The sequence below is a fragment of the Camelus ferus genome, chromosome 6 (assembly GCF_009834535.1).
Source record: "Camelus ferus isolate YT-003-E chromosome 6, BCGSAC_Cfer_1.0, whole genome shotgun sequence".
NCBI lineage: Eukaryota > Metazoa > Chordata > Mammalia > Artiodactyla > Camelidae > Camelus > Camelus ferus.
Window position 1 is genome coordinate 92,360,931 of NC_045701.1, and position 12,095 is coordinate 92,373,025.

At 47.5% G+C, this 12,095-nt stretch overlaps 1 protein-coding gene across 16 annotated transcripts in view; it reads left to right on the top strand.

Annotated features, from left to right (window-relative positions):
* Positions 1-12,095, top strand: part of KLC1 (kinesin light chain 1) — a 52,251-nt gene that overhangs the window by 33,764 nt on the left and 6,392 nt on the right. For 4 of the 16 annotated variants that reach the window (XM_032482761.1, XM_032482767.1, XM_032482768.1 and 1 more), the window contains 2 exons: positions 811-972; positions 7,482-7,612. In XM_032482761.1, the coding sequence (XP_032338652.1) occupies positions 811-972; positions 7,482-7,612 (293 nt within the window). Of the gene's footprint in view, positions 1-810; positions 973-5,257; positions 5,309-5,986; positions 6,557-7,481; positions 7,613-11,107; positions 11,217-12,095 lie in introns of those variants that run through there. The other 12 variants (XM_032482771.1, XM_032482772.1, XM_032482764.1 and 9 more) reach the window with 11 other exon arrangements.

Below are 12,095 nucleotides of genomic sequence, written 5' to 3' on the forward strand. Positions count from 1 at the left end.
CAGTCGTTTCCCTGTGAAAGTCATAGCAGCACCGTGCCTCCTGAGAGGGAGACCGTGCGGTTCAGCGAAGGTGTGGGTGTTTTGCCTGAGCTGTGGGGTTGGAATCCCATTTAGAGCGTGGATGTCAGTCGGCACTGAAACAACATGGAGAGTGTTTGCTGCTGGGCGTTAATCCAGTTGCGTTTGAACTGGGACGTGCTGGAGCGAGACTGAGAAAGTCGGCGACTGCTTGCTGCTGGTCACCCCTTCCCCGGAGTAAGAGTCTGCTTTTGGAGCACCTTCTGCAGGCAGCCGTCGCTGACTGTCAGAGACATCACAACCGTCCAGGGCTGTCCAACCATGGACTGGGTTTGGAGGCGGGAAACAGCAGGCACGTGGTCCTAAAAGCTGGGCCTCTCATCATCAGACTTTACAGACGCTTACAAAACAGCACCTGCCACCTGGGCTCCGTCAAGAGCAGTTTATGATACTTGATTTATACCTCTCCCTTCATCTGTCCTTCAATCTTTTTTTTTTTTTTTTTTTTTATGCATTTCAAAATTGTGTACCTCACTGCACTGCCTTCTAAATACTTGAATGTACAGGTCATTAAGTGGAGCTTAACATATGTTCGTAGTTTTTTAAGATTTGAGGTGAGATTTACATACAGTGAAATGCACATGTCTTGAGTGTGCCTTCCTGAGAGTCAACTGTTCTGATCTCCCCCCCGCCCCCCCAGTGTTTTCTCCTAGTACGCGTTTAGTGATCTTAGAAACCCTCCGGAAACTCGAGTGCTAATGGATCAAACCCTTTTCCCTATCTGGCTCCCAGGGTCTTGACAATGTTCACAAACAGAGAGTCGCTGAGGTGCTGAATGACCCTGAGAACACGGAGAAGCGGAGAAGCCGGGAGAGCCTCAGCTCGGACGCGGTCAAGTACGAGAGCGGCCCTGACGGAGGGGAGGAAGTGAGTATGAGCGTAGAGTGGAGCGGGGTAAGTACAGCGCACGGCAGGAGCCTCACCGGCCTCCTTCCTCAGTCAGTCCCAGCTAGGCCCTTGTAGGTCGCCTTCTGCCAGTGCCCAAGGCTGTCACTTGTTGGAAGCGGTAATATTCTTCCTTTTAGGAGTCCATGAAAGCTGTTTGGCTTAACTTTGAGCACTTAAATGCTGATTGAGTGTCCTGGTTATTTAAAGCATAATCCATAATCTGGTTTTATTTTAATGTTAGGATTAGTGTGGCAGATAACTAACTCGCTTTTTTAACTTACCCATTTTCATCGCTAACTTCAGTGCTCCTAATTTCACTGACGAGGCTGCTATAGATTCTGTTAGAATTAGTTTAAATACTTTAAAGGAAAATGACGTTTCAGACAGAACTTGACTATAGAAAAGAGCAGTTCAGGAGCAAAGATGTTAGGGCAGCTGCTCTTTGCGCCCCAGCTCCGTCCCCTGAGGGGCCTGGTGGTTCACCACACTTCACAGTGACGTGCCTGCTGCAGGTGTCTCCCGAGCGTGTGCCGTGTTGGAAGCGTCCCCTCCATGGCCAGCCTCTGCCTCTGCGGAGATTCTTGCACCACTGTTTCTCCAGTGGTTGCCAAAGAGCATGTGGCCTTCTGGACATTTTCTTTCTAGTGAATTTTTGTAACACGTGGATAGTTTTTTTTGCACGTGGAACTGATGTCTTTGGAGTTTGCTGTTATCAGGGAGGGTTGAATGCAGGATTAGCTCTAATGCATTCAGGTGCACTGTTGATTTTTTCTGAAGTCACGTAATGCAGTTTGACTAGTTGTAATTGTACAGATGTTTTACCAAATAGGAATTTGGGGCTTTCTTATAATCTGTCTTTTTGAATCTACGTACTCTTGGGGTTTTCTGTAGCTGTAGCAGTTTGGTAGGGGTCAGCATTCTAGACAGACATCTCGTACAGGAGGTTGTTGGCCAGAACCTCAGGGGGGAACATCTTTTTTGACTGTCTTTATCTGGCAGCTTCCTTGCTTTGGTTTCTCCTGTGCCAAGACAACCAATCAGCATCCGCTTTGACCCCTTGGCCCCGTGGGGCAGCAGCCAGGCGCACGCGAGGACGGCTGGCCTGCCCTGCCCACGTCCAGCCATGCCGTGGACTGTGCTCCCCCCCCCACCCCGCCGCGTCGTCCGCATGCTTTGTGCAGAGGCCCGGCCGGCCTCTGGCCCTCAGGAGCCAGGGAGCAGGCGCTGATTCTCTCGTGAGGGTCTAGAGGAGCTTTCTCTTGAGACAGTATTTCTAGGTCAACCTTTCAAATCATGTGATGACCACGTTATTGACACCTCAGCATCCTGTTACCGTCTTCAAGGCGGAGGCTCGGGCTGAGGGAGTGCTGCCCTCCCCTCTTGGGGAGGGGTTGGCGGGTGGCTTCCTGCCGGGACTGCGGCTAGAATCACTAGTGCAGCAGGTAGAAGCTGTCCCCTCAAGAGCCTGCTTGCTCCCCTGTGATTCCACATCCCTCTCCCTGGGGACGTGCTGCCATTCGGGATGCTCACCCGCTTGGCGTGGGGTATCTTTCTCCTTGACTTCTGGATACTAGCAGTTCACAGCCTGACAGAATCCATCCCAGGGCGCTTTACTTGGCCCCGGGTTCGATTGACTGGAAGAATCGAGATCTTGGGTCATCCAGCACTTTGAGCAGCGAGAGGAACCCTTTCTTTAAATGGAGTCTCACCTGACGCAGCGGGTAGAGCGCTGGTCAGGTTACCAGAGCGGGACAGCCGCGAGCTGGGCCCTCCTTCCGGAGGCCGTGGCGCTCAGGCTGGTTTCCTTTGGAAGCTTGAAGGCTCAGAGGCAGTAGTGCTGCTCACTCCCACCTTTGATTTGAATTTTATTTTCAAAGCATTTGTGGTTTTTTGTTTTTTTAAAAATTGATACTCAAGATTATTTAATATTTTTCCATTGCAGTAGTTTCAAAGAATAAAATTTGTACCCTATCTTATTTCGTGTCCCTGTATATCTATAGAAAAGATTCCCTTAGGTACAATTTTAGAGCTCAGTGTACCTGCATTTTTTAATTTCAAGGATTTTTTTAAATTGTAAAGACATTTATGTTTTAAGAGGCCATAAAGGCAGTATGCACATTTAGATGTTTTTAAAATCAACTTTATTGAGCTATAATTGTATGCAACCAAAGGGGCCCATTTCCAGCATCTTCGGTTTAGATGTTAACACACTGCAGCCCCACGTCAGTCTCTGCCCAGGTGTGAGAATAGAGTGTCTGTGCTGTTCCCGTGTGAGTGCAAGTTGCCCTGGCAGTACAAGGCAGACAGTTTAAGAGTTGTTGCTGTTTGCAGCTGCTTATCTCTGTGTCAGGATTTTCTCAGTGTTATGCAGTCAAGAGAAAAGACAGAAATAAATTGGGAGTTGAGGCCAGACCTGTCGCCTGTAACTTAATGCTTTGGATTGTGGGTTCTGCAGGGCAGCTTCGTTGTTCTGTTTAACTTCATTGTCCTAAGAACTTTTTACACCTGTGTGTTGAGAAAATGCCGTTTAGATTTTATTTTCTTATTGGGGTTCTGCATTGGATTTTAACTTTTTTAAAAGATTTAAAATATTTCAGCACTCTTTAAGAAGTTTGGGAACTTCTGCCGTAGGGAGAGCGCTGAGCTGCTCTGTGGGGAGGACTGGAACTGGGGGGCAGGCCCTCTCCCTGGGGTTCTTGCAGCCATCCACACGGACTAGGCCTAGGCCCTCTCAACATCCGGAAGTGGCATTTTCAACAGAGGGCGGTGTGGTCTAAGGTAAGGCAAGCTGGGTTATAATGACTGCTCCCTGCAGATTGCCGTAAGTCTGGGTCAGCACAGAACTGAGTTGTATGCTGTTAAAATAAAAATAAGGTTACTGCACATATTCTAATAATTCATATGAAGTTCTTGGATCAGATTCTTGACATGGTAGGTAATTTGTTTAGGGAAGTACAATTCTGTTCCTTCCCTTTATGACCATAAAGATTGTGATTAAAGTACTTGAAAATATAACTTCATCGAACTTGTTTTTGTATAAATTGTGCAGGTGTACAGGTCACTGTCAAGTTAAGTCTGAATTTAAAAAAAAAGTCTGAATTGGTTCTCTTTTATGATCCTGCCTCTAAAAACACAGATGCTCTGTGCATAGGAATCCTTTCTGGAAAAACCGGGTTCCGTTTACCCTGTGTCCACGAGGCTTCGTGTTAACTGTGCGGTCCACCGTGTCGGTCCCTGGCAGCCGGGTCCTCACTGGGGCCTGTGGGGCCTCGGGGCTGCCCTGTTTTGAGGGAGTTGTATTTGCAGTGGTCCCACCAGGACACCAGGACACAAGACTCCCCTCACATTCTGAGTAGAACCCAAGGTCCCAAAGTCAGCCTTCATCTACACTAGACTTTTTGTTTCGGGGTGCCAGTATCTACTGGGGTCCTTTGGAAGTAGGCCCACCCCCATGTCCCCATTCTTTTCCTTTTGTTTCCTGTGCTAGTTTTTTCCCTAAAAGCTTTTAATACACTGAACTCTTCCTGGATTACTGGGGAATAAAATAATACTGTTAATTATAAATAGCTTAATTTTTATTTTTAAAAAATTGTATTAGGAAGCCAACTAGAATATACCAAAGAAAAAAATTAAAAACCACCAAATCACCTGCAATCCGTAGATGCTAATTACCGCTGTGTAGCTCTTAACTAATACATCATACTCTTAGCTTCTGTTCAGAAGCCCACTGTTTTGATGTAAATAATTCATGACAGTATGAAGATGTGTTGAAATGGAGTGAAACTCCCCGCCTCTAAAGCCTGTATTGAGTAGAAATCCCCCTGGTTTGGTGGGTTTGTCCTGTCCTTCCTGCTGGTTCTCACAGGCGAGGGTCCCAGCTGGCGAGAGCAGGGAGGGTGGGCAGACCTGATCCAGTGTCCCCGGGACCACGTGCTGCTCCCAAGCCCATTGTTGGGGGTGGGGGGTGGGGAGAGGGGTGGGGGGCGGAGAGAGAGAGAGTGTGCGTGTGTGCGTGTGCGCGTGCGTGTGTGCAAAAAACAAGAAATAACGTTTAGAATCTGAGTGAAACTGCTCTTCTGTATTCTGCTGAGCGTCTAGTGCAGGAATATCACAAGGAGCGCTGTGGTAGTGCAGCACTGGATTTTGAACTGAACAGCAGGAGTAGTACTATTTGTAGAATTATGTTAAACATTTTGACATTCTTTTCTGAAGAGCAGCAAGAACTTGTGTTTTCTTGTCCTCCCGGCACTCGTGGGGAGTTGGTAACAAGTTTTATTTTTCCATTTTAAAGATGAGAAAGATGAAGCTCGGGCTGGTTAAATGACTTGCTCAGCGTCGCATGGTGAGTCAGCGCGGGCGGCTAAGGTCCCCGCCGCGCGGGGCTTCTGGGCGAGGCCGTCGGCTTTCCCGTCTGCCAGGACCCAGATGCGCTGCTGCTGTGGATGCCTTTTCTAGTTAATTTTGCTTTGGATTATCAACTGCATGTTAAAAATGTGCTGTAGACTTTTACAGTCAGCGGTTTCTACAATTTCTGAAACGTCTACCACGTCAGCGCTTTTCAGAGAGAAGCTGATAGTTCAGGGGTCTAGAAGGGCCTCTGATTCAGTGACAGCTTGAGTGAGCGCACGCCTCCCGTGCACGGCAGTCTGTCTGTTGGTCACTAGGGCTGGTTCTCGTTGCAGAATCTCCTTTACATACAGTCACTTGAAGCCCTTTTGTCCTCGCATTGAGGAGGCTTCCGGCACAGTGCTAGTCCGTGCTCCAAACACGCTGCATTTTATCTTGAGGGTGGTGAGGAGTGGTTAGTCTAGACAGTGTAAAAGGTAACACGAGGCCCAGTCCCTGTTTTATCCTGGGCTGACAGAAGCAAGCAGAAGGTAGTTCCAAATACTAAAGAATTCACAATGCTGCTGAGGTTTTGTGACCTAGAAATACTGTAAGCCGAGCTGTGCTAAGTGGGAAACTGACTCTTGCCTCCCAAGTCTCACCTGGGCTCTCTCTCTCCGTTTCTGTCTAACAGGCCTAGCTGCCTTGTGTGACACTCACTGTCTCCTGCATGAGGGCGGCACCTCCTCCAGCTTCTCTCCTCTCTCCAGTGCTGACCGCTGTGTCTAGCAGTCCCCTAGGATTCTTGTCAGAGCTGCACCTCTGTGACTGGCTGCTCCTTTCGGTGCTGCTGTTCTTTTTGGGGGGTTCCTTATCTCTGTATACATGTAGCTTTGCCAGATATGTACTTAGTAATATAAACTGTATTAATAAAATCCATTTACTGTGTACTACATGAGTTTAAAACTTAAGAGGATAGCTGTTCACTTTGATAGAAGGTAGTTAGAGGTCTCCCCCGGTGTTACTGCAGTGGCATGATGGTGACGTGACGCCCGCTCGGCTGTGAGCCCAGGGCATGTGCTGCTCCCGTCCTGGGGACCTGGCCCGGCTCCAGGCCTGGCCCCTTCGGATCATGCTCAAGTAGAACTGGCTGTGTAGTCTGTGTGGAATTTTGGCAACTCTGCTTTTCTCTACTAATCTTTTAAGTGTTCAGTGATTTGTGTATTTGTGTCTTTCTAACTTCTAATAAACTCACTCCAACTGACCTGTGTCTCGGTGTCTGTCTGCTTGGTAGAACTCCTCACTCTTTCCATGGAATGCAGCATTGCTCTGGCTTCTAGAAGGAATGGGGCTCCTGTTAATCTTACTAAGATTCATTCTGAGAATAAAAGTTGCTGTGTACACATTTTTTCACTCTGTGTTTTGATTTTCACATCCAGATACTGCTGAGTGTCTCACTTATGTCTGAATCAGCTGTAATGAAAGCTGGGCACTCCTTGTGCTTCCTACAAGATGTCTGAGGGGTTTTGGTTATTGGTATAGAATGAGCATTTTATTTAAACTTCCAACCACATTTATAATCCACATTTAATAAAACTGTCCTCTAAAACTTACTGAAGAAACTGTACATCTGTTGCATTTAGAGGAAGTTATTAAGAGGAAGTTGCCTGTGTCAGATGTAAATGTTTTGGGTCCTGTACAGCTATATGGACCATCAGATGCTCCTGCATTTATTAAACATGGAATTTGATTTTGGTGATATTCCTAGAAACTGCTTTAGTTTTCTTGAGACTTTTTGGGTATCTTTTCTTTCAAAACAATAATAATATAGTTAATTTTCCTTTGGGGATCTTATTACTTTTGTTTGAATGAGCTTCATGTTCAAAAGTTTTCATGATCATTGGATTGTCTTGAATGAAATTTAAAATGGATAGATTTCTTTTTGAAGTGTATTTATATAACGGCAAATTGGTAATTTCCATAGAAATCATATTACCAGCAAATTTTAGGATTATTTGTTCTAGTTATGTCAAAAATGTCACGGCTAATTTGACAGGGACTGCACATTACCAGCAAGTCACAGACTAGCAGATAAGCCGCAGTGTGGAACCTTGTTTGCGCTCAGCTTTGCCCCTTGGGGGCTGGGGGGGGAGCATCTGTAGCTTCACATTTGTTCACGTTTTTTTCAGGACGGCACTGGATCTTTAAAACGCAGTGGTTCCTTTAGCAAACTCCGGGCTTCAATTAAACGCAGCAGCGAGAAGCTGGTTAGGAAGCTGAAGGGAGGAAGTTCCCGAGAGAGTGAGCCAAAGAACCCCGGGTAACTATCTCCAGCCCCGCCCCGCCGCTGCCCCGCCGCCCCGCCGCCCCGCCTGATGGCCACCTCTGCTCCAGAGCTTCAGAAAAAACACGCCAGCCCGCTGCCCGTATTTTAGCAATGGAAAGGTTTAGTAGTTTCAGTCCAGTCTTTTCCCAGGACAGGTTGAGAAACAATTGTGAAACTTCCTCTTAGAGGCAAGAAGGGCCAATGCCTTTGAAAGAAGCTTGCGGAGCTCTTTGATTCCATTACGTTGCAGAGAAAGCCTTAGCAGCGAAAAGTCGAAGCTTAATATTAAAACACTGGGCATATTAACGTGTTTACTCTAAACAGGCATTATTTATTTTCTAAGTTAGCGTTCGTTTAAATCCTTTAAAATTTTGTTCTTTTAAAATCAAGTGCTAGCTATGATTATACTAAATCTTATCACATAGGTATTAACTACAGGAAGAAAAATGATTCTAAATAGAAGGATTACAACGTCGAGACTTCTATTATAACAGGTTTCTTCAGGAGATTCTAAAAGACCTTAGCTTTAGCATGTGTTAAACAGGTTTCAGTCATGAGTCTTTTAGGGTCTTTTGAACAGTAACATTTAGGCTGTTAAAGGAATTTGGTTCTGAGATACTCTGTTTTTTCTAAGCTGCATCAGAGGAAGGGCTCACTGCTTTTCTGTTAGGGTGCTAACAAACTGCTCTGGTTTCTGAGTTGTTTCTGGTGAAAATGGCTTCCTGTTTTTGGATGCACTTCTCACAGAAGCACTGCTTTGTCAGCTGTTCTGTGAAGCTCTACCTCCCTAAAACAGCACCTCCTTTGTAAAGATTGATTCCTGGTATAACTCTACTTTAAAAGCTATCTCACTCTAAGTTCTGGAAGAATTCTAATGTCTAACGTCTGAGGACTGTGAGACTGAGCTCTGGGTGGCACTTCGGTAGCATTAAAGCTGTGTGCCTTTTCAGTTGTTTCCTCTGCTGTTCTCAAGGCATGTCCAGTCCTAGCCCTCTTGATGTCGGGTAGGGTCTGGCCCCTGAGCCCTGCGGTGTTAGCCGGCGCCCCTGGGCCAGCTCCTTGCAGGGGCAGAGGCCAGGCCTGCTCCCAACTCTGTGCCCTGGGTGGCTCTCTGTGTTGGATGAACATGTTTCCTGATTGATGGCTTCTCAGGCAAGAGGAACGACTTAATTTTTATGGGTGGCCACTGCCCTCCTTCTCAGGGGTGTCTCCAGCCCCGTTTGTGCAGAAGGTGCTTTGTAAGCTCTGTAGCTATTGGCCGTGAGGCCCTGGAAGACGCTGCATTTGCAGCACATGAGGCCCAGCACAGGGTGCTGTCCTGCCTGAGAGACAGGTGAACCCGTCCTGAGGGAAGGAGGCTCTCAGGTGACTCCGGCTTTAAAGTGTTTACAAGTTCCCAGGACTAAAATGATCGTGTACTGTCTGGCGCTCTGAGTTTGGAAAGAGCAAACCTTCTCTCAGCATTCTGGGCATCTGAACAGGGCGTGTGGTCAGTCTGTACTGGCCATCACTCACCCCTCTGAGGCAGACGTGCGCTGCTCATTCGAGGTTCCGGGTGTTGGAAAGCTTTGCTTTTCGAATGCAAACTCCGATTCTGGCACTGAGCCCCATGACGCGGGACCTGCCTTCCCATGTGACAGAGCTCGCAGTTTCTGTTTCTTCCATGTCTTCCTGTCTGTACGTGATGTAACTGTGTGAACACTCCCCAGTGTGGCACGTTCACAGCACTAAGACTTTGCTGGCCAGACCTGGTGTAAAACAGACCCGCGCTTGCATATACTAACGTTCTTCATGGACGGTATTTGGATGATACCCTACTGAACTTTTTGGAAAACTAAATAATTTAGAAATTGTATCTCATACAACGCATAAACAGAGTCATCTTTCCAGGTAAGAGTAACATTTTTAAAATTAAAAATCGCTCTCAAACTTGGGCATTCTTCAGCACCTGCCAGAGGGTTTGTGACAGACTGTGTGGCCCCACCCAGAGTCTCTGGTGCTGGGGTCTGCGGGGGTGAGTTTGCCTTTCTAGCAAGTTCTAGCAAGGCCAGCAGTGCGGCTGGCAGGGACCACGTTGTAAGATCAGAGCTGCCAGCAGCTCCCAGACTCCGTGGAGTCAGTGGGCTCCACCACAGGTGTAAGTGGAAAAGTGTGGATATGATTTGGAAGCAGTGTTGACAGGGCAGATTGTTCTTTCATCTTGTAGGGAAAAGGGAGTTTGAGGACAAGGGTTGTGTAGCTTCCTTAGAAGAAGTTACCTGGCCAATTAATTGAATAATTAAATATGCCAGACTGTACTTCACCTGTGATTTGGTTCAATTTTGTCCTCTGTTCCTGAGGGGTTCCGGATCGGGAGGAGCCTGCTGGGGCCCAGTGCGCTGTATGGGGTGCACGGGGCGCTCTCGTTTCGCCCTGGTTGGGGAAGGGAGTAAGTAGATCAAGATCTTTGTTTTGGGGGCCGGTCGCTCAGGGGGAGCTCAGTAGGTGTCCACCCCTTGCCTGGTGCTGTGCCCATGGTGCTGGCCGACGTGCGGGCTTGAGCCAGGCCTTCCATCCCTGCGGCCAGAGTGCCTTGTGTGTGTCTCTGACCAGGGCCCCGGCCTTGCAGCCGGGCCCAGCTGGTAGAATGAGTAACAGTGGTCCCTGCTTGTGCCCTAGTAGTTCAAGTTCAGAATCACAGATTCTGCTGTAAACATTTAAAAATAATCCTTCACATCGGTTATTTTTAGCCTTAAAAGCTAAGGTGACTTGTGTTGGAGGGCATCTGTGGTGGCAGTAAGGTAATTTTAGGATATGCATAATTCAAGTTTAGGTTATAGGTAATCTGTAGCTTATTTCATTATTTTAAAGGTGTCAAATGGGAGAAAAAAATAAATATGTGTATGGATCACAATATTTCTTTAAAACCATGAAATTTGTTTTAAATTTTGGTTTCTAAGCAGAGAAATATTAGCCTCAGTTTATTTTACAAATAAAAAATGTCTCCCTAGTTTTAATATACAAAAACATAAAATATAGACTATATCTATGATTTGCCCTTAATTGTGAGCCTAGGGTCACCGTGCAGTGCAGTCACGGAGGTGATGAGACACCTGGCTGGTCCAGTTCCTTCCTGGAGCCCCTCGCGAGGCTGAGTCAGTGGGCTGCGTCCGCAGAGCCTCTCGGCTCCTAGAGCAGCCAGGCTGTACAAAGTGAAGCTGTAATAACACTTGGGGTTTACATGTGGTTCTTTAAGACAAACATTTTGCTGAGGAAGACGCAGAGAAACTGCACCTTTTTCTACTGGGTGCTAAATACAGTTGGACCTGGGTGTCCGTGTTGAGAACTGGGTGGACAGCCTAGCCCGAGGGAGATAAGGCCCGCGCTCCGCCAGGGACACTCAGGCCCCCTGTGGTGACAGGCCTTTGAGGGACGGCTTTGCTCTGCTTCCCACTCCTGGTTGACTGTATGCTGACGGCTTGTCCTTGCATGTCCACCGTCTGGTTGCAGCATGAAGCGCGCCAGCTCTCTGAGTGTCCTTAACGTGGGTGGCAAGGCAGCCGAAGACCATTTCCAAGTAAGGAGCCGGCCCTGCCCACACCCTCGCTGCCGGGAGCAGGTCAGCTGGGCCCTTCCTTGGCACCACGGCCACTTCACTAGAGCCACGTCATGATGACACTTCTGTATTCTCCATTAACTGTCTGAATTATGCGAATGTTCGCACTATGAACATTCTTAGTATACTAATAATGGTCTTTAAAAATACTTTATTAAAAATGAAGTGTTCTGATAATATCAGAACCTGACCAGTTATTAATTTGTGTTATTAGTTTATATGATTTTAGCTTCCAATAAGTTTATAACTAATACAATGGCTAGCTGGGCTGTTGTTCAAGTGCTTTAAAGCCATTCGGAACTTTACTGACAAAAGGCCAGACATGCTGTCAGTGTGACGGCAATCTTTAGCACTTTGTCACCTGTCCCAAGTCTCGCATCTTCGCATTTAAAACTGGTGGCATTCACTTCCCCATCAAAAATGGCCTTTTTATTTTGTACGTGTGACTTGGGGTTTAGCCAGGCTTCCAGACTCAAGAACCTGGCCCCGCTTCTCAACTAGGCTGGGCAGACCAGGCTGCCCGAGCTGATGAGAAGGAGCCTCCTGTGACCTGACATGTCTGCTGGTCCGTGTGCCTGGGCTTCCTGCTCACTCACCCTCGAGCCTGCAGCTTTCCCCGGTGCCCCAGTCCCACTGGTGCGGTGTTGGGGTTCGCGGACTGGAGCGGGCCTGGCACTTGTGCTGACCTCCCCTCCCCCCTTGGCCCCCTTGGGATGTGAGTGTCCCCGGGGCCTCCAGTTAGAGGTTACGAGGTGCTGGGTAGTTAGCTTTAAGTTTATTTGCTAATGCGGGTGAAAGAAGCTGGTTTGTTTTTGAAAGGTCTGGCGTTGCCATGGTCCTCTGACCCCATCTCTCGGTCCTTGCACATGCACATCTGAGCAT